Source organism: Enoplosus armatus, chromosome 9 (assembly GCF_043641665.1).
Source record: "Enoplosus armatus isolate fEnoArm2 chromosome 9, fEnoArm2.hap1, whole genome shotgun sequence".
NCBI classification, from domain to species: Eukaryota; Metazoa; Chordata; class Actinopteri; order Centrarchiformes; family Enoplosidae; genus Enoplosus; species Enoplosus armatus.
The window spans coordinates 946,138-972,375 of record NC_092188.1 but is presented as its reverse complement, the minus strand read 5'-3'; the positions used below and the strand labels follow the sequence as shown (position 1 = coordinate 972,375).

The following is a 26,238-nucleotide window of genomic DNA, read 5'->3' as shown; positions in this document are numbered from 1 at the left end:
TGTTAATCCATTCATAAAGTGTGTAAAAATTACAGGGGGGGTTATGTGTTGGACTATTAACTAGTAACTTCCTGGAGTCTATGCTGGTTGCCTGTAACAGTCTGGCACATAACACTCTGTAAAACTACAGTTTTTACGCTTCTGTTTGTGTACAAATTAAAGATATGACTCATAAACTAACACACTTGTAATGGAGTCATTTTACTGAGGTACTTCTACTTAAGTAAAAGATCTGAATCTGTTTTTCATTTTGTTGAATTTATGTATTACTAAAGTATTATAGTAGTAAGATAGTATAATATTAAAGTGTACATTATATTTTGGTTCTTTTTTCCTATATAATACAGCTGCACAGCAAAATACTTGGTAAGCCTGCAGTAAATAATACTGCAAATTAAAAATGTTTTCTTCCATAATATTCCTCTTGTATTTCATTTTTGAGACGAGTGTCAGTGGATCTGTTGAGGAAAATGCAGGAGCCCACATATGAAGCATTATATATATTTACTGCAGTGCTCAAGGTCCACTTACTAACTAGGTCACTGAGTAAACTCCGTCTGCTGAGGAAGAACTTTACTGACAACGGCGCGAGAACAGAAACGTGGTAAATACAGTGAGGCTGATAGTGTGTGGAAATGATGCCTTTTTGAATTCAGTGAAACATCTAATCGTTCACGCAGAAGACTGCAAAGGAGCTCAGTGCTTTTACCTTTTCACGCTTCCACAAAAACATGCAGCTGTGTTGCAGCAAATGAAGTGCTGCTGCAACTCCACTAGACGCCCGTAATGCTTTGATTAAAATATACAGAGTACAAAAGTGATTCTTCTGAGTGAACTGGTCCTCAGACAGAAAGTTTTCACAGTTTCAACAAACAAAAGTCAGATTTCATTGTTTATTAAAGACTCTGATCGTCGTCACCAAACTGATTTTATTGAAACTTTAAGAGGAAACTATGAAGACAGCGGCGGTGACATCATTCAGTCGGCCACTGAAGGCAACAAGGTGAGGCACAACAGTGATCACACACTCTCACACATACATAGAAACACTCACAGACACATATACAACTTAAATCAGCATGATGGATTAAATAAAAACGCCTTCCTGCGTTGGACCTGTCGGAGGTGAAGAGCCTCGCCTGCTTCATGAAAGCAGAAACAGAACATTTAAAACGATAAAATTAAACTTCAGGTGTTTTTCAGATCATTAGTCTGGAAAATCAGGCGTCCACTGAATCTGTGTTTCCGTTCAACGCTTCAGCAGCCAATCACAGCGCAGCAGAGGAGACCGCCAGAGTGAAAACCAACCAAAGAAACCTGAGGAAGCTGTTTCCATAAGTGGTGGCCATATTTGCTCTCAGTGGTGGAGTCTCCGTGTTTCACCATAAAACGATGAGAAAATAAAACGTTCACCTTCGTCCGAGAAAACGCAGGATGAGAAGTACAACGCGCCGAGGTGACACCTGATTGGTCCTCCCACGACCTTTGACCTCAGTTCAGAGAAGACGGAGGGCCACAGTCCTCCTCGTCCTCCAGCAGCGCCGCCTGGTGGTGCAGAGCGGCGGTGGATCATAGCGACGTCTCAGCGTCCACGACTCTCCGGCCGCCCTCGTTCTCCACGTTTATCTGGACGCTCGGCAGCTTCTCCTGGCTGGAAGACACCAGACAACGACTGAGCTGAGACATCTTATTGATCAATGATCTGTCAAAAATACCAGTTCTAACACATAACACATAAACACCTGAACAACCACAGACCTACACCTACCCGAGCAACCAAGCATCACCAACCACCAAGCAACCACCTCTGACAACCTGACAACTACCTCTTAACATTTTAGGAACCCCCCCGAAACATGCTACGAAACACTGTGACTCAGATCTGATGTAGAATCTGTTCAGACTTCGATTTTCTAATTATTTCTCTACCAGTCAACCTGCAGTGTGCTGGATCTGGATCTGGATCTGGACTTTACTACAGTCTTGTGCAACACACTTCAGTTCAGAGTCAGTGAACCAATCACAGAGAGCCTCAGTAGGTTTACCTGTTGCTGCGTTTCAGAGCTTTGCTGCTGTCAGAGTTCATGGAGACGGACTTCCAAATGCCGCTTTTGGCCATTTCATCTGAGATGTTCACCTCTGATGGGTCCACGCTGCGCACACACACACACACACATTACTACCTGCTGCAGAGTGTGTTAACAGGGCTCAGTGTTCTCATGTTATCGACTCACCGTCCTTTCAGGTTTTTGATCGGGAAATTGAGGACGTTTCCTCCATCGTACGGCTGATCGTCCTCCGCCTCCTCCAGCATCCGCCGAGCGTCCTTGAAAAACAAAAAACAACACAGTCGTGTCAGTGAGCTGCAGAGTCTCACTGGTTTTAAGATTTCAGTTTAGCCACTCACCTCCTTCTCCTTCTTCTTCTTGTCATCTTCCTTCTTCTTCTTGCTCTCTGGTATCAGGTCGTCCAGCCAGCTCAGCTCTCTCTTGGTGAAGCAGAAATCCAGAAGCTTCCGGATGAACACCAGAGCCAGAACCTGCAGCAGCAGAAGAGATGCGTTATTGTGTTTTATTAATACTCAAACACAACATATTCTCTTGGTTGTCTTTCTGTCTGTCTCACCATCATGGGGAAAACAACAGCAGCGGCCGAGGCCTTGATGGTCCAGAGGACGATGAGGCAGGACAGCTGGACCACCGTGAAGATGTGGACCTTCCACAGAGGGACGTAGCGCAGGTAGATCAGGTCCGGCTGGTGTTTGGCCGGCATGCCGAACAGTTTGATCCGGTCGAACAGCTGCGGGGCGGACAGACGGACAAGACATCAGAGACACTGAAACACAGACTGATGAAGCTGCAGCAGGACAGACGGACACAGAGACAGACCTGAATGCCTTTGAGTGAGGACACTCCCATGTAGAGGAAGACTCCGTACAGGACCGGCATCGGGATGAACTGAAGGACAACACAACTTAAAGTCAGAGGGAAACATCTTCTACAGAGAACTGATGGAGCAGCTGGAGTAGAAGCCTGAACGAAGTTAAAGTGGCAGATAAAGTGTAAACAATGAATTAAAGTGACGTGTCAGGACAGTTACAAGTAAATACTGTAAATAAGTAAATACATTAAAATGGCAGGTTAAGTATGAAAACTGTATGGAGTGTCGGTAATCTTTTCAGTGTTTACACTTCAGATGACACTTCCACTCCTTTCAGCAGCCCAACTATTAATTGAAGTCTATGCGGTAAAATCCATTTCATTTAAAGTGTGAACACTGGAGTTGAAGCACTGAAAGAGGTTTAAGTGTAACTGCTAAAAAGTTAAAATGTAAAAGCTGAAAACTTCTCGTCAAGCAGTGCTGAAAGCAGTTGAACCCTCAGACAAACATGGACACTCTGGGTGTTCTCTATCTCTGTGAGGACCACAGGTGTGATGTTCACCTTGAGGGCGGAGGTCATGAAGACGGAGCAGCCCATCAGGACGAAGATCATGAAGCCGGTGACCCTCTGCTCTCTGATGCCCAGGAACTTGGGCTGCTCGCCCGGCGCCGCGCACTCCGACTCCAGCTTCAGACTGTTGACATGGGAGATGGAGAGCACGGTCGCAGCCACGAACCACGGCAGGCCCATGATGGAGCACACGCCCAGCATCACCGCCACCACCAGCAGGTCCAGGTGGTAGCCACATCCTTTCTGCAACCAAAACACACACAGGGACGTTTCTCATTGTCAGAGACAAACCTGTCTGTGTTCTCCTCCTGCAGTCCCCTACGAGCCGTCACTCGTCCTGACCTTGAGTTTGTTCTCCTTCCTGTTGACGATGACGGCGGTGATCTGCTGGTCCATGAAGATGAGGATGGTGCAGAGAAGAGCAGGGACGGCGGCGGCCAGCAGCGTCCACCAGGGGTTCGGCCCCAGCGGGGAGATCAGCCACCCTCGAGTGTTGGACGTGGGCTGAACAGACACAGACAGCAGCGTTAGAACTTTATAACAACACTGTTATAACAACTGTTTTGAACAGGAGTGGTGTCGCTCCATCACTGTTAGCATCCCAGCTGATAGATGTGTAATACTGAATCCGTTCAATCTGAACCTCATGTTCTTTCACTCTGTGAGCAGTAAGATACACTCCCTTCTTTTATCTGTCATCCATCAGCAAGAACAGCTACGTCACGGAGTTATTGTCCCGGATGCAACCTGAAGACACAGCAGTCAGTGTGTTGTTTGTTGTGGCTGTAATACAAGGTGCAGCCTCTAGGGGACAACAGACTGTTTGTTTATTGAGATGTCAGGAGAGTGTTCAGAGGATGAACTCTAATGACTTTGGTGATTCTATAACATTCCCTTTAGCGCCACCAGCAGGTTGTAATTTCCACAACAATCGAGTCCTCAGTACTTTCTGACTTCCTGTCTGTGGCTCTGCTGAACATCTCACAAATATGTAGCTTCATTTAAAAAAAAAAAGGCTCAGTCATTTTATCCAAACAGCTGCTCACTGGAGTTTTTAACAAACGTTAATCAAACAGAAGGAAATGGTGCATTTGTGGGGACTACTTTCAGCAGCGGATGAATCCACATTTGGTGCTCTAGTGAGTATTTGGGGCCACAAACGTTTTTGTGTGTGATCGTACTGAAGCTCATTGCTCTGCAGTAACTGAAGAAACAGGCCTAAACAAACATACTGTCACAGCTGTGCATGTTATGTAATGTACCATCGTACCCGAAAACTCAAATAAAGCAGCTGACCTCTGACCTGTTAACACACCGAGCAAACGGCTGCTGAGGAGGCTTCTCGTTCAACAAAACTAAATCTGATCAGCTTTTCATCAGGAAACACAATCTACTACTATAAACCTAGAATTGTAAGAAAGTAATTAGATTTTCATATTCTTTCATCATCATCCTCTTTAATGTTAATCCTGACACAGAAATGAGATCAATATACTGTCTACCAATTTACAGAAACACACTCAGGTCGGTCAGGTGTTACCTCGAAGCGGTCGGGTACATTGAGTTTGGGTGAAGGAACTCCGACCAGATAATCCACCAACACCATGATCATGATGGTCAGAAAGACGGCGAAGTCACTGATGGTGGATCGAACCTGCAGACACAAAACATTCTTATCAACACGTTCCCTCTTTTATACTTTAAATAAAATGTGATCATTTCCAACCAAACACTTATTTATTCGGGTGCTGGTGTATTTGCGAGCTCCCTATGATCGAAGTCCTGTTCTTAAATTCAGTTTTGTGCAGAAAGAACTTGTAATTACAGCAGAAAATGATGATGTCAGAGTCGTTTCACAGGAGCTTTAATCCCCGTTGGACGCGACAGAGTTCCACTTTTTAAAAGCTCATTGTTTCCTACAGAGACCAAACACGTTCAGTTGAAGTTTAGGCAAATGTTTCAGATATAAGAAAAAGAGATCAGTGAATTGTTGGAACAAGCTGACACAGAATATGTGACTGTCGAACACAATCTAAACAATGTTTAATCGTTCTTTCTCTCCTTTGCTGAACGCGTGATCAGATGAGTTTCAGCAGAACTGAATAACAAGTTGAACATTAAGAATATAATTTGCATAATTTCAGTTTTGGTAAAATCCAAAAAACTAATATTATTTATTATCTTGTGTGAATGTTTGTATTTGTGTTTGCCAAAAGGTTATTTTTACATTTCATATCAAAATCCAACATCCTAACTTCATCTTCACCCCAAAATACTGAATGATTATATAGTTTTTATCTTGCGCACAAGATCATAACTTGTGTATATAAAAGACTGTTCAGAACACGAAACTCAAGTTTGTACATTTCACAACATAATTGTTGATATATGACCGACATGTGACCCGTGTCAGCAGCAGCTCTATAAATGTGGAGGAGTTTCTCTGAGGGACATCAGAGAAGTTCAGAGAGCTGCTGACAACATGTCGGTGTATTTTAACAAGCTGACAGACGTCCTCCTCCTCACAGACCTTGGTGGGGAAGTATCTCTTGGTCTTGAACTGTTTGAGGAAGGAGGAGAGGAAGAAGGTGGTGAAGAAGAGGATGACGGACCAGAAGAGGACGTCGGGGACGTAGGGGCCGCCATGGCTGCAGGCCGAGCCGACAAACTCGCCTTGTAGATCCACACAGTCCTGGAGACAGAGAAGCGTTTAGGTCGAGGGCTGCAGTTCCTCTAATGTCCACTAGATGCTGCTGTAATCTGACTATACTGAAGTGAATGAGAAAACCTCCGACTTCTTGCTACAAATACAAAGTCGGGTTTACAGGTTTCACACATCAAAGCTTCTTCACATGTCAGTCTGAGGGGAGACGTTCAACATTACTGTTTCATTAAGGAGGAATTCAAGCAAAGAAAGGTACGTTTGCCTTGATTGACAGGTGTCTCAGCCTATTGCAGCCACAGCCCTCATTGTCAGTTACTGAGGCCAGAAAGTCATAGTGTGCCCAAAGAAGACACACACACACACACACACACACACACACACACACACACACACACACACACACACACACACACACACACACACACACACACACACACACACACACACACACACACACACAGTTTGATGAAGAGGAGTAATAAACACACCTTCACACTCAGCTCTTCCCACTGGATGTTTTCGAAGGTGAGGTTATTGTTGCTCCACATCTGTTGGACTTCAGCTGAGGCGTTGGCAGGTGGAGAACACCGACACCTGCAACAGAGCAGCAACAGGTGAGTCGGGTTCACACACACTTCTTTCACTGATCGATTCATTGAACCTTTAATGAGCTTCACAGCAGCTAATAGATCAGAAACCAGTTTGCTGCTGGTCCTGCATTACGTGTAGAAGGTGAGGTTGTCCAGCTGGTTGTGCATGTTGATGGGGTAGACCTCCCCGAGGTGGACCAGCTTCTCCAGAGCCTCGTAGATGAAGATGATGCAGATGAGGGAGGCGAAGGCTTCCTCGGTGAAGCGGGTGATGTAGCAGACCAGAGAGCTGGCGTCGGTGGCGACCAGCAGCAGGCAGAGGAAGGCCGTCCAGAGTCCGATACTGGTCCGCAGGGACAGGTAGGACAGACCGTAGTCACTGAGGACAGACGGGAGGGGACAATGAGACAAGAACAGTTACATCAGTGTTTAAAGAAGGAGCCACATTAACTTCATAACCCCAAACAGCTGACTTCACTGCTCATCATTCTCCAAATCATGCATCAGTTTTTAGATCGATTTCAGATTTCACTTTTTAACTAAATCAACTCGCTGTGACTTGAAACGTTCTTGTGAAAGTCATCATCTTTCACCTACCAGGACATTTTTTTAAAAACAAAAAATAGGCTAACTTTACATTTACAATGCTTTTCAGCAGCTGACTCAAATGTTGGATTGTGGAACTTCAATGCACCACGAGGTGTTTTTTATTTATCTTTGTACCGTACTTGGTTTTGTGTGGTAATGTAGTTGTGAACAGGGACACGATGAAAAATGAAGGTGACTAAACGTCGACTGGATCATCTCCCTGGAGGGTCAATCTAAAAACGAATCCATCAGTTGGAAAATGATCAGCAGGAATATGAGGTGGTTTTATTTTGAAAGCTGTCACCATCTCTTGCTGCTGCACTCGTTTCCTCTAAAAGTTTTTTTTAATTTAACTGAACCGAGTGAGCAGAGAATGAAAAGGCTATGAAGGCATTAACATGTTTCCCCACAGAGTCACAGGATGTCTCTGTTAGTGCCTGGTTTATCACAAACATCTACAGTAACTTCAGAGGGTCCAGTGGTCTGTCCGTTACCTGCAGGCTGCAGATAAGACATCCTGACCTCCAAAAATAACCAATCAGAGAGCAGAGAGACCAATAACGGCGCACTGACCTGATCAATGCTCCACCAATCAGTAACCAAAGTCAGAGCACCCTTTGGTGGATGATTTGTGATTCAGATGATTAGATCAGCTTTTATTGTTTATGTCGTGTTTGAGTAACACTAAGTGATCTACAGGAGGATGGACATCAAAAGCTCAAGAGACTGAACATCTCATACAGTCACGAGGTCAAAGGTCAGAGTCAAGACATTACAGGTCACGACTATTCAGAGAGCAGAAATTCAAGAAATACAAACATCATCAGACATCTTCTTCTGCCTGCTGCATTACAGAAGGGAGGGAGGGAGGGGGGGGTACAGTATAGAGGAAGCTATCGTAGCTTAGCTGTGCGTCACCGCCACGTTTTATTCATCTTGTTGGAATAAAAACTGATCCTCAACAGACCAATGAATTACAGACAGTGACGAGACGCGAGTCTCATAGTTATTGTCCCGTTAGCAACGTGTCATGTTTACGTGTGCGATAAAGGCATGAAAATTAAAATGGTATTTAGATGCAGCTCTGCAGACCCGAGTCTCCCTGCTGACCTGGGTTCAGCCTGCAGCACTATCATATTTATCAGTGTTTTCAGAGCTCTCAGTCAACACTGATGTACAGAGTCAACACTGACTCAGGAGACACTATAGCACGTCAACCAACACCCACAGAGAGGGTCTCTATAAGAAGCAGCAGCAGCCTCTCCGTCCTCCTCATCCTGTCTCATCATGTCTCGGTGTCTCCCCATCCTGCTGCTGTTAACCCTGGCCTGCCTGGCTCGGTTCGGCTCAGCTCAGCCTGTCGACAGCCGGGCTGAGCTGAAGAAGCTTCAGGCCGCCCTGGAGGAGCTGCAGGCCGAGAGACGAGGTAAAGCTGCGTCTCTGCTCGCACCTGGACCTGTTCTGAATATTTATTCTACTCATCGAACATGAACAAACCGAAATGATTCGTCTCAAGTTTACTCGAAGTAACAGGATACTTTCCTCAAGATAACCCGAACCTGAAGTTTTGGGCTGAAGCCGCTAATGTTTAATATCTAACAGTTAGCGGCGCACGTTACAGAACTTTAAGCTCAGTGCTTAGGATGTTTCTTGCCGAAATGCTCCCCGAGAGTCGTAGTTAACTTCTACGTCCACAGACTTCAACCAGGAGAGTTTCATGTCCCTCAAAGACTTAAAGAGAGAGAACCATCAGTCACATCTCATCTGTCTATGAGGAAAATGAAAAGGACTTTTACTGCAGAAGCCCAGGGGCGTCTGAAAGACCTCAACTCTGTATTCAGAGTGTGTCGGGCTGCACTGGAGCTCCTCAGTGGGATCCTTGTGAACACGTGGTCTTGAACCAGACGCAGATGTTCACTGACTGCTGGACTGAGTTCAGATGTTCCAGTTGGTTTTTAAATGTGCTTCTCTTTAACTGTTTGCAGCGATGAGTGGGCGTCTGGAGGGGGCTGAGAGAGAACTGAAGAGAGTCAAAGGTGAGAAACTTCAAGAAGTAGCAAACACTTAACCCCCCAGGTAGCATTTCCAAGCAGTATATAAACGTCAAACAAATGGTTTATAACAGACTATAATCTAGTTGTAAACAGATGTGATATATAAGTGTTTAATGTATGTTAACAACCATAATCCTTCTGCGGACACCCATAAATGGAGATAATGAATAACATACAACATGTTATGTAAATGTTAAAAGAACAAATCCTGTTCTGGATTTGGTGAAAAAAAGAGATTGTGATATTTATACCTGTATATCTGTAAATGTGACGCGCCTGAAAACTCCACGTTGACTTAAGACAGATGACCAGAGGAATTTCTTTTGTACAGAAACGCCTAAAGTTGCGTTCGCTGCCTCGCTGGGAGGAAACGGCCTCTTGAAGACGACGTCTGGAAACAAAGACCTCGTCTACAGGGACATCCTGACCAATGTGGGCGGGGCTTACAACGCAGACACAGGTGAGACACAATATTCAAGTTCCCATCCAGATGTAGCACAAATTTTTCAGAATTCTCAGAAATTTGGCAAAAAAAAAAAGGAAATGAAGGCACGTTTCCATCCACTATTTTGCTGGTGGAGCCAATTCTCCAGTCGCTGCCATTAAAACATCACAGAAGAGGAAGAACAGGACACAACGAGATTAAACGAGCTCCAGTCAAAGCTGAAATGATGGAAAACCATGTGGAGAACCTGATGGAAATGTGACACTTTAGTTTCCGGCGTCTCCACTCAGGTTCATGTTTGCGTAAATTGAAAATGCAAATAAAAACAGGTGGATGGAAACACTTAATGACACCTGTGGAATATCACCATTGTCTCACAAACCTGTCAAGATAGTTCAGTAAGAAAGATGAGTCCATTTTTCTCCATTTCAGGATAATGGGACATCGTTTCAGTTCCTCCTCAATACTCTTCTTATTCCCTCCAGGTGTGTTCACGGCACCAATTCGTGGAGTCTACTACATCCGTTTCACAGCTAATGGTCCCACCAACTTCCCCATGAGCGCCGTGCTCTACAAAAATGGCAATGAGATCCAGCTGATCGCCCACGAGCAGTCATCGGGCGAGGGCAGCGACACGGCGTCCAACGGCGCCGCCCTGATGCTGGAGAAGGGCGACAGGCTGAAGATGGTGCTGTGGCATAACACTCAGATCTGGGACAACAGCAACCACCACAGCACCTTCAGCGGCTTCCTGCTGTTCTCCATGTGAGGACCATGCAAGTGTTTCTGATTGGCTGGCAGCCGTCTTTAAAAGTCATGAACAAACTGTCAGTAGGACAGTTCTTAAAGGACGTCAGGCTGCTGGTGGTTCTTGATCTTACAGATATATAAAGACAATAAATCTTATGATTATTCAGCCAAGTGGCAGCATGCAAATACAAAACAGAAGGTTTGTTTCTGTTGTCTCCAAGTGGCCAAAAACATCAGTCACTGCAGGTTTAGGTCAAGTAAAACCAAAGCCGACCCTTCAACATTTACTCCAGACTGCCTCCTACATTTGTCTTTGTTTCTTGGTGTTAAAGGGTGGACGAGCCTCCGACAGAGTTTGATGTTGAAGCTGAGCTGAAGACTCTTCAGGCTTCACTGACGCAGCTTCAGACAGAAAACCTGAGTAAGACTCAATGAACCCTGCTTTGTTCCTCACTGGTTGTACCCCACACTTATCTCATTACATTAGTGACAGACACAAAGATATAAATCAAATAAAGGATTAAATGAAATGCTCAAAAACATATCCGACTCTTTGGTTTGGTCCTCGTCAGCCTGGTCTGGTTTTACTGGATTACTAATTGTTACTGCTACTTCTGGGATTAAATGCAGTTTCAAAGCACATTATTTTCTAAGAGGATTTGATAAAACACGACTGCATAATATGTAATAAATAAATTCATCACTTGATTCGGTTTTCTGTGTGTGTCTGTAGGTGTCAAAGAGAGACTGGAGTCCACAGAGAGGGAGCTGAAGGCGATGAGAGGTCAGTCACTCCTTTAAATATATGAACAGTTTTCTGTCTAAACCAAAGTAGCAGCATTAGCTGTAATCCTCTCTGACCAACAACAAACCTGTTACCGTTGTTCCTCTTTGCTGTAAAAGCTCTGCTTCCTCCACCAGCCGCCACGATTAGATAAGATACTGTTGGGATTTAATAGCAGCAATAAATTCATGGTGGGCAGAGGGCTGCACCAAGGTCTTCCTTTTCTGGCACTAATAACTGGGTGTCAACTGTGGAGGAGGAGGAGCGCCATCTTGTGGACATCATCAGTTCTTACAATAATGGCAAAACTAAAACTACTATTTTACTCTTTGTATTTTTAATATATAGTTTAATATGCCCAATAAACCCTGTCCTAATTCAATCCTAAAAGGAAGATTTAAAAACGCACTCTGTTTTTCTCTCCATTTGTCCATATTCTGGGATTTCTGCCTCCATCTGATACAATAGAAGTGAATGTAAACTAATTTATTTGGATAATCCAGAAAAACATTACGAACAGTTCTTGTTGGGATTATTTCTTCTGTGGAAAACAGTTCAAATTAAAAGTCTATGGATCTCGGCGGCATGGTGGCGCAGTGGTTAGCACTGTCGCACGGGAGGTAAAGCTGGTTAGAGCGGGTTGGGGGTTCGATCACCTTGCATCTCGGTCGCCATTGGTGTGTGAATGTGTGAGTGAATGGGTGAATGAGACTTAGCTGTAAAGCTTTGGGAACCGTGAAGGTTGAAAAGTGCTATATAAGTGAGATCATTTATCTCAAAACTGTTTTCTGGCTGGATAACAACCCTTAAGTATTTATTCTGTTGAGTTAAACTGGTCCTCAGTTTCCTTATAGTTACTATTAAAAGGCTTTTAAATCTTTGTTTTCATTTGTTCCCGTTTGTCTTCAGACGTACCGAAGGTGGCGTTTGCAGTTTCTCTCGGAGGTAACGGCCTCCAGAAGACGACATCGGGAAGCAAAACACTCGTCTACAAAGACGTCCTGACCAACATCGGACAGGCGTACAGCTCTGAGACAGGTCACTAAAAACAAACTCACACACAACGTCCAACTATCACTGCAGTTAACTGTCCCTGTGTCTCACATCAAACAAATACATAATATGAAAATCAGTTTTCATATTTTACAGTGACAACACTTTTTTTTTATATATATAATTTTAATTTTGGAGCATCCAAAACATTGAAAGACATCAAAACAGAAAAGAGAGCGAACGTTGGACTCTAACTGCTGGATGTGTAAATACTGGACTGAAGATGTTAGCTCTGCTGCCCCAAAGGGGCCAAATAATAAGAGCCTGTCTAGAATTCAAACTGACTTGTGTTTTCCTTGTCCCTTCTCACCTGCCATACCTCACTGTTTATTAACCCTTCCTCCTCCAGGTGTGTTCACAGCACCTGTTCGTGGAGTCTACTACATCCGCTTCACAGCCAACAGTCCCACTGACTTCCCCATGAGCGCCGTCCTTTACAAAAATGACGCTGAGATCCAGCTGATCGTCCACGAGCAGCCGTCAGGCGAGGGCAGCGACACGGCGTCCAACGGCGCCACCCTGCTGCTGGAGGAGGGCGACAAACTCTCCCTGCAGCTGTGGCTGAACACTCAGATCTGGGACAACAGCAACCACCACAGCACCTTCAGCGGATTCCTGCTGTTCCCCATGTGAGGACCACCACGACGCGGACTCTCTGACGGACTCTGATGCCTTCACCTCAACTCGACCGTGAAGACCTTTAATCGTCAACTGACAGGCCGTTTTATCTTGTAAAAGCCTGTACGAGTTACATCACTGCTGACTGAACGGAGTTCAATGAGACCTCGACAACTACATCTGAAGTTCAAATAAAAAAAGAAACCAGCTTGTTCCAGCTCTCTGAATATTTCAAACCCAAAGACAGTTTTTTATGGCTGCACCATTAAATCAAATGGCATCTACATGCGCTACATCACACATTTTCCCAAAGATCCAGCCTCGCAGGTTTGGTGTCTTTGGACAGTTTATTCTGTGAGTTTAAACAATACTGAGCCAAGACATGAGTTTATAATATTTGTTCAGTGTCCCAGAAGAATGTGTGAGCTGAAAGCTCCACACAGACCGCACCAACATTTCTACAAACAAAACAATTATATTCCTACGTACACATTCAGCTGTCTGTCCTGTTTTATCCACCAATATTACTTTAAGAAAAATGTGTTACAACTACTTAAAGTGAAGGATGATGTCTTCAAAATGTCTAAAACCCAAAAATATTCTGTTTATCATCATAAATCACAAAGAAAAACTGCAAATCCATCCGAGAAGCTGCAACTCGGGCATCTTTGCTATTTTTGACTTTAATGGCTTAGTTTCGGATTATTTTCCAGTTGATCGAGTGTTTCGGGTCTAAATGGAAATAGTTCCAAGATCATTAACTGTGTTTTTGTGATCTTTAGTAACTGTGACACTGACGTATTTTCCTGGAAATATTTGAGTTTTAAAATACAGAAAAAAATGGAGTATGATATAATCTGGTGGGAAATGGAGCAGGTTAAAAAAAAAAGGATTTTATGTAAGTGTTACAAAACTTTTTCGTCAGAAAAAGCCTTTTTAATCCTCAGACAGAAAAATAAAACAATAGAAAACTCCTCCACCCCTCCGAAAGCTCCCGGAAACAAGTGCACAATCCCTCTAAAGCCAATTACATATCTGATCCAAAATCCCATAAATCATGATAATCTGTGCCGCTTTGCTCAAGCCTCATTGGTTGTTCTGAGCTCTTATTTAACTACATTTCTAAAAACACACAATCTCATTTTCTGGGTCATTAATGACATCGCAGAGGCTTCACTTTTAATTCCCACCTGCGTCGCCTGCAGGGGGGGTCAGAGCTGCACACAGAGGCCGCCTGCAGCAACACGACTGTACGAGGGCGGCATGGTGGCGCAGTGGTTAGCACTGGGTGTCGCACGGGAGGTGAAGCTGGTTAGAGCGGGTTGGGGGTTCGATCCCCGGCTGCCCCCGTCATGTCGAGAAAGACACTGAACCCTAAGTTCACATGCCTTGCATGTGTGTGAATGTGTGAATGAGACTTAGCTGTAAAGCGCTTTGGGAACCGTGAAGGTTGAAAGGCGCTATATATATATATATATATATATTTACGACGAAGTACCAATACAACAATCTAAAACTCACCTGCAGAACTTGAAGAGGATCTTCTCAAAGACCAGAACTGGACCAGTGCTGCCCAGGATGGTGAGAGGCTGACCAGCAAACAGAGAGTAGGCCACGCCCGTCAGAGACGCCCCGAACAGAGACTCGATGGCGCTCTACCAGAGAGAGAAGAAGAGGAGGAGTCACTGGTGTTGGACGGCTGCTGGAAGAGGAAACATTCAGCTCTTCATCATCGCGTCCTTACTATGTTTCCTTTGGTGGCTTCTCCCAGCAGACCTCCGAACGTGATCACAGGCGACATGCAGGCGCAGTAGAGGAAGAGGACGGACGCCAAACACTGCAGGCTGACGGCGTCTCTGATGTCACTCCACAGGAAGGGAGCTTTCCTCCGAACGTCGTTCACCAAACCACCAAAGATCCTGACGGACAGACGGACGCGTTTTAAAATATCCGCCTTAACATTCGGTCGTTTTCTGACCCAGAAGAAACACTTCATTTAGGAAACGTCGGATAAGAAGTCGATGAAAAGGTCGAAAACTAAAGCTTCGTACTCAGTGACGACACAGCGTGCATGAAGCTGTGATGATGCCGCTCTGACACTCAGATTTGGAGGCCTGCTATTGGCTGATGGTAGTCAGAATATTTGACTCTGAATCACTTCCTGTTTCTAAACTAGAAAATAATAATAATAATAATAATAATAATAATAATAATAGTTGTAGTAGTATAGTGAAAACTATAATCGCCACATCTCAATGCATGTGTTCTTACATGTAGGGCTGCAACTAATGATTGATTTCAGATTTATTGTTTAGACCGATCAGTTAATAGATTTTTTGATTGATTGATCTGACAGGGCCAGAGCACATTAATAAACTGTGAATGCGGCAGCGTTAACCAAGAAGCTGTTCTGACAGATGTTAAAAACAGAATATGAGATCAAACGTTCAAAGTTATTGAGCTGATTAATAAGCATGCAGAGCAATAATAAAAAGAGAAGAGAGTATTATTGTTAGTGAAAAACATACAGTTAATCTACAGTCAGGTGTTAAAACACAGAAGCTCGTAAAATGTCCAAATAGAGAAAAATACTCATCACGTGAACTAACAGACTGAAGAGATTCAGTAAGATATAAAGTTTTTATTGATTAACCACTAATCAAAACGTTTCTGATTAATATTCTGTTGATTGTTTCGTGGATGAGCTGACGATTCGTTTAAGCTCCACTTCCTTTTACAGCACGTGACCTTCTCACAGTCCTGTACAGTGAGACAGCGTGCAGGACTGACCTCCCTGTCCTCTGCAGCTCTGGTCCTGTCTGATGCTCCGCCTCCTTGAAGATGTCAGAGCAGTGGGCGGAGCCATTAGGGGCCCACGCCATCTTCCTTTTCTCCTGCAGAGAGACAGAGGAAGAAGAAACAGAGCTGAACTCAGGTCAGACAGGGATCATCACTGTAGTCTCGTGTTGCCACGCTGGAGGTCTCACCTGAGACGGGACGCTCTTTGGGGGTTCGATGCGGATGCTGGGGTCCCATTCCCCCGGAGGAAGCACAGTGACCTGATCCAGGAACTCATCGATCCCCGACAGCAGGTCGTTCCTGTCCTTCGCCTTGTAGGCAACATCATGGAAGATCTACCAGAGAGAGAGAAGAAGTCTGTCAGTGGCAGCGGCTCGCCTGTAAACAAGCATGTAAACAAGCATGTAAACAAGCATGTAAACAAGCAGCGGCTCGCATGTAAACAAGCATGTAAACAAGCAGCGGCTCGCCTGTGAACAAGCATGTAAACAAGCATGTAAACAAGCAGCGGCTCGCCTGTAAACAAGCATGTAAACAAGCATGTAAACAAGCATGTAAACAAGAAGCGGCTCGCCTGTAAACAAGCATGTAAACAAGCATGTAAACAAGCAGCGGCTTGCCTGTAAACAAGCATGTAAACAAGCAGCGGCTCGCCTGTAAACAAGCATGTAAACAAGCATGTAAACAAGCAGCGGCTCGTCTGTAAACAAGCATGTAAACAAGCATGTAAACAAGCAGCGGCTCGCCTGTAAACAAGCATGTAAACAAGCATGTAAACAAGCAGTGGCTCGTCTGTAAACAAGCATGTAAACAAGCAGCGGCTCGCCTGTAAACAACTTTGCAACCACTTGTGCAAAGACAGGAGATCCTGTTGAACAAAGAGTAACTGAAATACCATTAAAAGAACGCTAAAGTAGGAAAATAAATACATTTTTCTTTCAATAAATCTCCATTAAAGTCTTCATGTTCTGCTTGAATTCAGAGCGCTGACAAAGGACCAGCCAGGATGGACAGTTTAAAAAACAGATCTGGACTTGTCTGTTCCTGCAACACTCTGGTGCAGATCAAAATATTTCAACAACTAACACCGTCTGAGTGATTCTCCTCCAGGAGGGGGCGCAACATGTCTACAGAACAAATAATAAACAGCAAGAGTCTAAGAGCTCTCTGTGAAAGAGGTCTGATTAAACCTTCAGCTGGTCTCACCTCGTCCGTCATCAGGGTGGCCATGGAGCGTCCGATCTCATGGTACTGTGGACCTTTTCCAAAGGGACCGAGCAGCAGGAAGAGAAACCTGGACGGACAAGAAGTCCACACATTGATCCACAGAAACGTCAGTTTAAGAGCTGAACATGTGACCACATTAAAATCAGGAAAGTCATCAAAATGAATGAATAAATGTTTGGAAAATAAAAAACATGTAATTGAACTGTTTTAACCACGTTTTTGAAGGATCCTGTTCGTGGCCACATAATCACATGTTTCTGTTAAAACAGCAGAACAGGCTGAAACACAACAGTCTCATATCAACACCTTAGAAAGACAGTACTTTACTTCAGGACTTGAGTTAATGTACTTAGTTACTTTACAACACTGGATCCTGAGCTCATGTAAACATACACTCAGTTCTGATCCAGAACCAGCTGCTAACAACAGGTGTGAGTGCTGTTCACCTGGTGGGCACTGGGACCTCTGTGAGGCCGGTCAGCAGCATGGCGGGGGCCAGCCGGACGAAGGCGATGATCGGCCGCTCCAGGAAGTCGACTTCACCCACCAGGACGTTGGAGGCCTCTGCACCAGGAGGAATCTTCTTCATGAAGTTCATGTCCACCTGACACACACACACACACTGACTCTAGAACCTGCCCATCACTTCATATTGTGGCTGTAATGAACACTGCAGCCTGTAGGGGGCGCTAGCAGCAGTCTGGAGCGTCAGTCTAAACACTGAACGTGCTGCTGTCACTCAGCTCAGGTGAGTCGCTGGTTTCAGGTAACAGCAGCAGGTTGAGTTTCTTCTGATCTGACACAGAGACGAGGAATCAAACCTGCTGCTCTCTCTAACAGACCACGACCTCAGTCTGCTGTTCAGTTTAGGGCTGTTTATTAATTAATTAATTATTATGATTGTGATCGATTAATCTGCTGGTTATCATCAATAATGACATCATGACAACAGCCAATCTTCATCACAAAACATATTTCACAGCTGATGGTGGAGTCACACTGAACAACAACAGAATCCAAACACGCATGAACACAGAGCAGCACCACGATGAGCCACAACACAGAGAGGCCACTGATTGGTCGACAGCCGGTGATTGACAGGTGAACAGACTTACGGCGGGCTTCCTGCCGGCCGCCGGCAGCAAACAAACACAGTCGCAGTCCTGCTGAGAAACAAACGAGTCCTCCTCCAAAACACAAACAGAGTTTTGTTGATTGGTCAGTGTGACCCTGAAGGAGCCAATCAGAAGCTGACGAGACTCAAAGTCACATGACTGAAAGCAGCTCGTTTACTGGTTTTCTGTAACTTTAGCTCAAGTTGAAATTCAAGTTTTCCTTACTTAAAGACGCTTCAGAGAACAACATTGTTGTGCTGTGATTTTGTTTAGATTGTAAATGAATAAATAAACATAACTTGGACACTGATCGGCTCTGCTCACTGAAGAATTACTCATGTCTATTTTACATTTCATGTTTTTCAGTTTCAGTTTGCTCCTTTTAATTTGCCATATTATGAGATCCATTTGTCCTTTCTCTATCTAATAATTTAAAGTTACTCTCTTTACATTTTCAAGGACATCTCTGATGAACAAAGCGGCCACACGAACCACAGCAACGCATCTGCGCTGGTTTCCAACCAGGTTTACTGTTCACTTCAACCAAACTGAACTTTGACCTCAAATGCTTACACCTCAGACGCATCACTGTGACATCACTGTAGAGAAACATGGAGGAGAAATGACTTTCGTAAGTTCAGTTTTTCAGCTGTACTTTGTGATCCCACATGGACTCTGGTAAAAAAACATTAAAGAGGACGGAGGAGATACCAGGTTAGAAAATACATAACATATTAACAAATACATACATATTCTACAGTCACTGCGATGTAGCATCGTATTAGCAACATCTGAGAGCATTAAGTGAACACACGATTCACACAGGCCAATCAGACTATTTGTGTTTATCTGCTGATTCGTTTCTTGATTAGTGGCCTGTTAATTGTCAGAAGACGGTAAAGAATATCCCAAGATGACGTCTTCAAATGTCTTGTTTTGCCCGACCAACAGTCTGAACGGGTTTCATGTAAGAAAAGATGAAGCAGCAGAATCTGACAGCTGAGAAGCTGGAACCATCAAACATTCGGCATTCTGCTTGAAAAGTGACTTAAACGACCAATCGATCGATTATCAGAATACTTGCTAATCGCGCTGGTTCCTGTAGTTTCTGTAGTTCCTGTAGCTCGTCACTGTGAAACCCTGTCCAGTGTGATCCAGATTATCAGATCCACCTTCAAACTCATGATCCTTTAGTCAGACCGCCCCCCCCCGGGATCTTTGACGTGAGACAGCAGCAGTCTTTACCTTGCTGAAGTCCACGGTGCTGTTTTCTCGGCTGCCTCCGTTGCCGCCGTTGATGCGACTCTCGCCGTTCTTGCTGATGTCGAGGTTTCCTGGAGCCGAATGAGGGGACGCCAGCAGACCTGCAGAGACAGGAAGTCAATTCATACATGGGACAGGAACAAATGAGGAGAAACTATTCCGCTTTGTTTGTTGACTAAATCTTGATGGTGTCTTCAGATACAGCACCAAGCATGAGTCATCCTCCGGACCACGAGACCACCTGCTGCCGGTCTCAGGTGAACTGTCACGACTTTTCACTCATGCTGAATTATTTTGAGTCTTTAAATATGATCCAACAGGCAGAATCTACAATCTGCACAAAGGTTGACTGAAGGTTTTTTAATCAGTTTCATGAGATTCTTTTTAAATAATGTTTCCTGTTTGTCAAAGCTGACTGATCAACACACACACACACAGGATATTAAAACGCAGACTCGCCACATGGTATTAGCTGATCATTAGCTGATCATTAGCTGGTTATTAGCTGGCTGACTCAGCAGGTCGGTGCGGGTTAGTGCTGACCGGCAGGAAACAGACCGGACGACTGCTGAGGACAACAACACGACTCCCGGTAAACATTAAACCGTATTATTAATTAACTGTTCAGTTCACATTAGTCTCTGTTCAAGGATCAAGTAACGTTCAGAACACAACGTTTGTTTTAGTGGAATAAAACTGGAACACACTCATGCAGCAGACGATCGTCGACTGTCAGACTGAGTCTAAACTCAGATCGCAGACCCGCCTCGCGTCAGTCTACAGCGATACCATGCCAACACGATGCCATGCACCAATCAGAGACCCGTTGTCACGGTTACCTCAACCGATCAGGGGAGACGACCTCTGAAACCAAAAACACTGAAGGAGCTCTTGAAAACAAAATCAACATGAGACACTTGGATTTAACAGGAAAACATTAAAATATGAGAGAACATTAGTCAGAAATGAGGTATTCACACGACACTATTCTTTGACAAGTTAACTTCCTCTGTGCGTTTTCATTTATGCATCATCAGCCTCATCTTTTCAAAAAGGAAAACTTAATAGCTCCAACGTTCCTCTCCGATGTGCCTTATTGGTCCGTTACCGAGGCTGAAGCCAAAGAGCTGGAAACACGATCACCATCAGAAAGAGACGACACTGAACACAGTTTCAAATGCCATCGAAGCTCATTTGGTTTTATCTAGTTTGAGCCTGTTGAAAAGATGATTTTTACCATTAGCTGAACCGCTAACTCGCTATGGTTAATGACACAGCTCATGGTAACTTTTGGAAGCACGAGTAAGATCAGAGTTTTTATTATAACTACTTTAGAGGTGACAGCAGAGGAGTCCAAAATTACTAAACTACGAACTGTAAGTGAAAATCTTTGTTGTGACCAATGAAGCTTCATAATTAAAAACATGTTTTTGTTTATGCTCAAATATCTTTTCTCATAACTTCCGTCAGTAATTCATTGATTTCATGTATTTAAATGATTTCTGTCATCTTCAGCTGGACCTGATAATCAAAGGTCACAATAAGAGTCAGCCGCCTCTCCTCCTGCTGGATGACGTCTGGGATTCATTGCAACGATGAATTCATATTGAGCCTTCCTGCAGATCTACGATGAACACTTTAAAGGTGACTTTGCGCTGTGGTCTCACCGTTGCGTTCCAGTAAATGGGGGTCGGAGTGTTTCTTGCCTATGTCAGCGAAGGATCGAACCAGCGGGATTCGGTTGCTCAGCTTCTTCTCGTTCTGATGGTGGTGACGCCGCAACATGGCCTCCCTCACCTTCTCTCGAACGCCCTCCTCCAGCTGACCCGACGCCAGCATGCTGTCAATCACCATGTCTGCAGGTGAGGAAGGACGACATGAGGTTAGCTGACACGCTACATGTATGATCTCACACACACACCGTACATCAGTCTTACTCCGTCGATAACTCCTGCTCGGCTTCCCTGACATGTGATTAAATAACTCGGCAGCACGGCCATACAAAGAGCAGAGTTAGTGACGGTCCAGTCAGCAGCAGCAGCAGCGACAGCATTGTCCGTTAGCATGCTGACCTGCGATCTCTTCGATGGTGTTGGCCCTCATGTCGAGCAGCACGGTGCCGTTCAGGATGCAGGAACGCAGCTCGAACAGACTGTGAAGGGACAGCGTGGCCACGTACGGTTTACTCCAACGCTCACCGCCGTCTTCTACGTCCTCCTCAAACTTCAGCCACCTGACACGACAAATACAGACTTAACTTCACCTCACAGAGCACAAAACATTTCCAGCCTCTAAAGAATTCTTCAGCCTGATTTCTGCTGCACGGGCTCTCAGATCATATTTACTCTCATTATCCAGAAACACAAGTTTCTCAGTTCAGTTTGACTGCTGCTCTAAAACAATCAGGCCATGAAAAAATAAAGATGATTTAGTCACACATGATGACTTGAAAATATCAGAACAACATCCACCGGGTTTATAGGGAAACCTTTCAAGAACTGACAAAGACTCCTGGAGGAAGGTGAAACGTATTCAAGGCTCAAATTATAAATCCTGAATAAATAAAGGTTTATCCTGTACAAAGAACAGAGGATTACCAATAACAACAAAGTCACGTTGTGTGTTATTCTGAACAGAGGAGAAGGATCTTAAGGATTAAGGAAACAGGATTAAGTTTGGAAGAATATTCAACGAGACAGGCTGGAGGATCCTGAATATATAAATGTAAATCAAGTGTTGAGTGTGTCCTCGCCTGGCCGTCTCCTTCCACTCCTGGAAGTCTCCGTCTCTGAAGGTGATCTCGTCCAGCTCGGTGAACAGGTCGTGGGGGATGTGCTCCTCGTCGCCGTCCTCCGTCCCGAGGATGAACTGGACTCTCTGGGACGGCGTGTCTGCAGGGACACGACAGCTAACTCTTAATGGAATAATCAATATGTGATAATCAGCGTGTGATTAATCCCCGTCACCGAGTCTGGACGGACCGTATGTGGGCGACTCTCGCCCGTCCTCCCGGTCTGAACGGTCCCGTCGTTTCCGGTGATGTCTGTGTCCTCGGTGACGGTGACGCCTTCGACTCTGTCGGCCCAGAGGAACGTGAACGCCGACGTACACCGCTCTGTGACCTGACGGAGAGGAACAGTCAGCAAACAGCTCAGTCTGAAACACACAGGAGGCCGAATCCACCTGGATCCTCAGAACAGTACAGTCAGAAGACGTCTTGTCCAAAGTGGGAACAACAGTTAAAAAAAAGGGCCTCATCACTCCCAAACACTCAAAAGTTAGGTTAGTTTGATCTTCACGAAGTGGTTAGGATCAGCACACACTTCAAGGTTAAAGTTTGTCATTATATATATTGTACTTTCTGTTCACACTCAAACGAGTGTCATGCACCGACAACTGTGTTGGTGCTGCCGCTGTAACGGTCACTAAAACCAAGTCCTGTCGAGTCCCGCTAGTGTTCATTACAGCTTCTGATCACCCCGTGTTTTCATATTACATGACGCCTCTGTGTTTTGTGAATACACTCACCTGCTGACTCGTACAGGTGTATAAACACAGACTGAGTCGTCTTTGCTACTTTCTGTTTGACTGTAAACAGACAGAAGATACAGAGTGTGTGAGTCTGAGTGTGACCAGAAGACTCACTCTCCAGTTCTTCCTTCTCAAAGTTGGTGTAGAGGGTGGAGCTGGTCTTCCCCTGGTCCAGCACCGCCTCCTCATCGTTCCCCTGCAACACACACACACGTTTACTTAGGTCTATTTGGGGACATTACATAGACTTGCATTCATTTTCTGGAGACTTACTCTAACCTTAACCACTGACCAAAACATCTGCTTTTTCCAGCTGTCCCCAAAGAACTGGTCTTTAGTCTGAAATGTGTCCCTGAAGGTAGCCTAAGTCAGAAACGCACACACGGAGCGCTGCGATGTTGGCGTGTGTGGATTGTGTCAGACAGGAAGTGCAGCTTCACGCTGGTTGATTGTAAATCTGAGCTTACAGCCTGCTGTCTGTTTGTACAGCAGCATGCTGACAGAGCGCGCACACACACTGACACACACACACACACACAACCCTAAAGAAACAGCTCTGGCTCTGAACCCGGACAGACAGAGATTGTGATTCAGGACTGAAATTAGACTTCAAGAGGACTTTCAGGGTCGATCACAACTACATATCAGTACCAACATCAACACAACACACTACATTGAGGAATTTATTGTTGACATTATGTTAAATGTCTCACCACAAGAAGCCATACAAGGACTCTGTCTAAATAAAATGGAAAAGTACTTTGATGAGATGACAGAAGGAACCAGTGTTGTCCAGGTCCAAACCAGCTGAGTGACGGATCCACCCGGTTCATCCAGGTCAAATACAGATCTCACGCCGCGGTGGACTCAGAGGATTCCTCCCTTCCTGTCATCACAGCGTCTGTTATCGTAGCAACCACACGCCACGCCGACCAACAGGAAGTGGAGAGACGTGTGCTCTGCTGCTTCACTTCTTTTACACTATTCAGTGATCATGAACTGATCTGAGTTCAGCTCTTTAATCAGAGTGTGTACACAAAAACACAACACACATTTTAGACTTACAGGTCTCCAGACTTGGACCTTGTCCCCCATAATCATGACCTCATCTAGTCCCTGTCTGTGGGGTGTTCATCCCGCCCCAGTGGGGCTTTAGTTGATGAATTAATCAGCAACTATTTTGACAAATCGATAAACAGATGAAGTCATGTCTTTGGCTGAAGGTGTCTGACAGGACGAACATCGTGACAATCGGACTGTTGGGATTCGCTGACTATAAAACCAAGTCACGTGTTTTCTGGTGTGCAACTTAATTTGCATTTCACCGTGTTTGCAGAAACCCACAGCAGCAGAAACTGAAACTCAACCCAACACATTTTCTTTCTGTTCACACTTTTGTTAAAAAAAGAAAACATATTATAATATCATATAATATGTGCAGTTTGAACAGAGTCCTGTTCTCTCTCCTGTGACTGAAGAAGACAATAAGACCTGCTGTCTGAAGAGGACGTCCATGTGTCGACAATAATTCACTAAATAAAGAAGCTAACACAAAGACCACAGCAGCGGTGAAAGTACATTTACTCAAGTACAACAGGTACTTACAACTAGTATACAATTTATGCTGCTTTATACTTCTACTCCACTACATGTCAGAGTGAAATATTGTACTTTTTACGTCACTACATTTAACAGCTATAGTTACTGACAACTTATGAAATCTGATGTACTGTTACAGATTAAAGGCCCCACAGACCCTCACAGGTGTTTACGGTCACGTTGCTGATTAGACCAATCAGGTTGAAGCTCTGCTGGGGTTTATGTGAGGTCATCATGTACTAACAGGAGCCCCTGAAGTCCAGAAAATATATTTTTAACTTGTTGAACACGATAATAACTTGTGTGTATAAATCATTACCCATAATTCAACACTCTTAAAGGGGCCATTTTGCATAGTGAATACTTGTGATAAGTAGTTTAAGTACTATTTGGCAGGTAATACTTCTATACTTTTCCTTGAAACTTGTTGAGTATTGTCACTTTTCCTTAAGCAAAGGACTCGAGTACTTCTTCCAGCGCTGAAGCAGGAAGAGACCAGCAGAGATAACGTGGTGTGACATTCAGTTGAAAAGATACCAAAAATAACATTTGGCCCGGAGGAATCTGATGAAGAGGAAGATCCGGACTCAAAGATCAGCTTTCAGATTTACAGTTTCCACGTGCAGAAGAAGGAAACGTCCGGAGCCCAGAGGCTGATTCTGCTCGAGTCTCAGGTCTCATCACACCAGACGTTACAGAGTTTAAGACCAGTTCACTTTTATTTGATAGAGTTTAAATAAATTATGGAAAGTGATTTCTATCAACTGTTACAGAGACAAAACATGAAGCGTTAATATGGGTTATTTTGTGATAATATACTACTGAGGTCCTAATATCTGTTAAATTTAAAAATATTTTTAACATGTTAAGAAATGTTACTATTATCCGTAAGATTTAATAGGATTTTAACACTTACAGAAAACTCTTTACTCGTAATATTTACTTGGTAACGTTTGTGCATTTTTAACCTAATATTATCACCGTTTCTGTCCACTTTGTATATTTGACATGTATTGTACGTCCGTTGTGGGTCTGATGTTGTTCGCAGGTTGCACAGATTGTAAAGCTCTGTGGCAGATCTGTGTAGAGCTGAAATGCTGAAATGAGTCAATTAATCAATAAGTCAACTGACAGACAGTCTGGTGGTGTTCTTGGTCTTGGTCTTTGACAGTAAAGTGAACATCTCTGGGTGTTGGACTGTCACCTTGGGCTCTGGGAAACTGACCGGCATATTTCAGATAGACCAAATGATTAATTCATTAATAAATCAAAAAAGAATTGGCAGATTTATCATTTCTGCATTGATGTCTGCCAGAGGCAGGATCTCCATGAGGGTTTGCCTTGTGGATCTACTTCGTCTTTGCACACGTGGGTTCAGTTGTGATCCGTCACTCTTTTCCTGTTTCACTCATTTCCTCAAATGTTTCATGAGCCTGATGAAGTTCAACACGTCAGTCATGTTAACGCTGCTTAAACTCCTCTGTGTGCAGTTATTACCACAAAACAGCCACATGAGGCCCCGACCACAAACTTCACAGCCTCTGTTTCGGTCCGATAATATGGGACACAAAGTCAGCAGATACATACCAGCGACATCGCTCTGGCCACCCTCTGACTGGCAATATCTCCCCAAAATTCTCCCATAGCTGCTCTGTCCAAAACTCAGCCGACTGCGTCAAATGAATTCTCCTCAGATTCCAAGAAGC

The 26,238-nt window shown here is 44.3% G+C and overlaps 3 protein-coding genes across 3 annotated transcripts; 2 read left to right on the top strand and 1 right to left on the bottom strand.

The window, feature by feature from the left end:
• Window positions 1–879: 879 nt before the first annotated feature.
• Window positions 880–26,238, bottom strand: LOC139289889 (sodium bicarbonate cotransporter 3-like). Its single transcript, XM_070911549.1, has 25 exons — window positions 26,120–26,238; window positions 23,048–23,129; window positions 22,384–22,524; window positions 22,155–22,293; window positions 21,475–21,635; window positions 21,070–21,258; window positions 19,385–19,503; window positions 17,471–17,628; window positions 17,004–17,091; window positions 15,986–16,132; window positions 15,789–15,892; window positions 14,743–14,917; window positions 14,520–14,653; window positions 6,840–7,085; window positions 6,605–6,710; window positions 5,982–6,143; window positions 4,992–5,105; window positions 3,794–3,955; window positions 3,443–3,694; window positions 2,889–2,957; window positions 2,626–2,799; window positions 2,408–2,539; window positions 2,235–2,326; window positions 2,046–2,153; window positions 880–1,651 (listed from the first exon to the last, which is right to left on the bottom strand). The coding sequence occupies exons 1-25, from the start codon at window positions 26,174–26,176 to the stop codon at window positions 1,570–1,572; spliced, it is 3,393 nt and encodes a 1,130-aa protein (XP_070767650.1). The 5' UTR covers window positions 26,177–26,238; the 3' UTR covers window positions 880–1,569.
• On the top strand, window positions 8,582–10,562 carry LOC139290028 (complement C1q-like protein 4). The gene is made up of 4 exons (XM_070911717.1): window positions 8,582–8,720; window positions 9,280–9,330; window positions 9,680–9,808; window positions 10,279–10,562. The coding sequence occupies exons 1-4, from the start codon at window positions 8,582–8,584 to the stop codon at window positions 10,560–10,562; spliced, it is 603 nt and encodes a 200-aa protein (XP_070767818.1).
• LOC139289683 (complement C1q-like protein 4) lies at window positions 10,568–13,013 on the top strand. Its single transcript, XM_070911293.1, has 5 exons — window positions 10,568–10,620; window positions 10,876–10,964; window positions 11,277–11,327; window positions 12,237–12,365; window positions 12,730–13,013. The coding sequence occupies exons 1-5, from the start codon at window positions 10,568–10,570 to the stop codon at window positions 13,011–13,013; spliced, it is 606 nt and encodes a 201-aa protein (XP_070767394.1).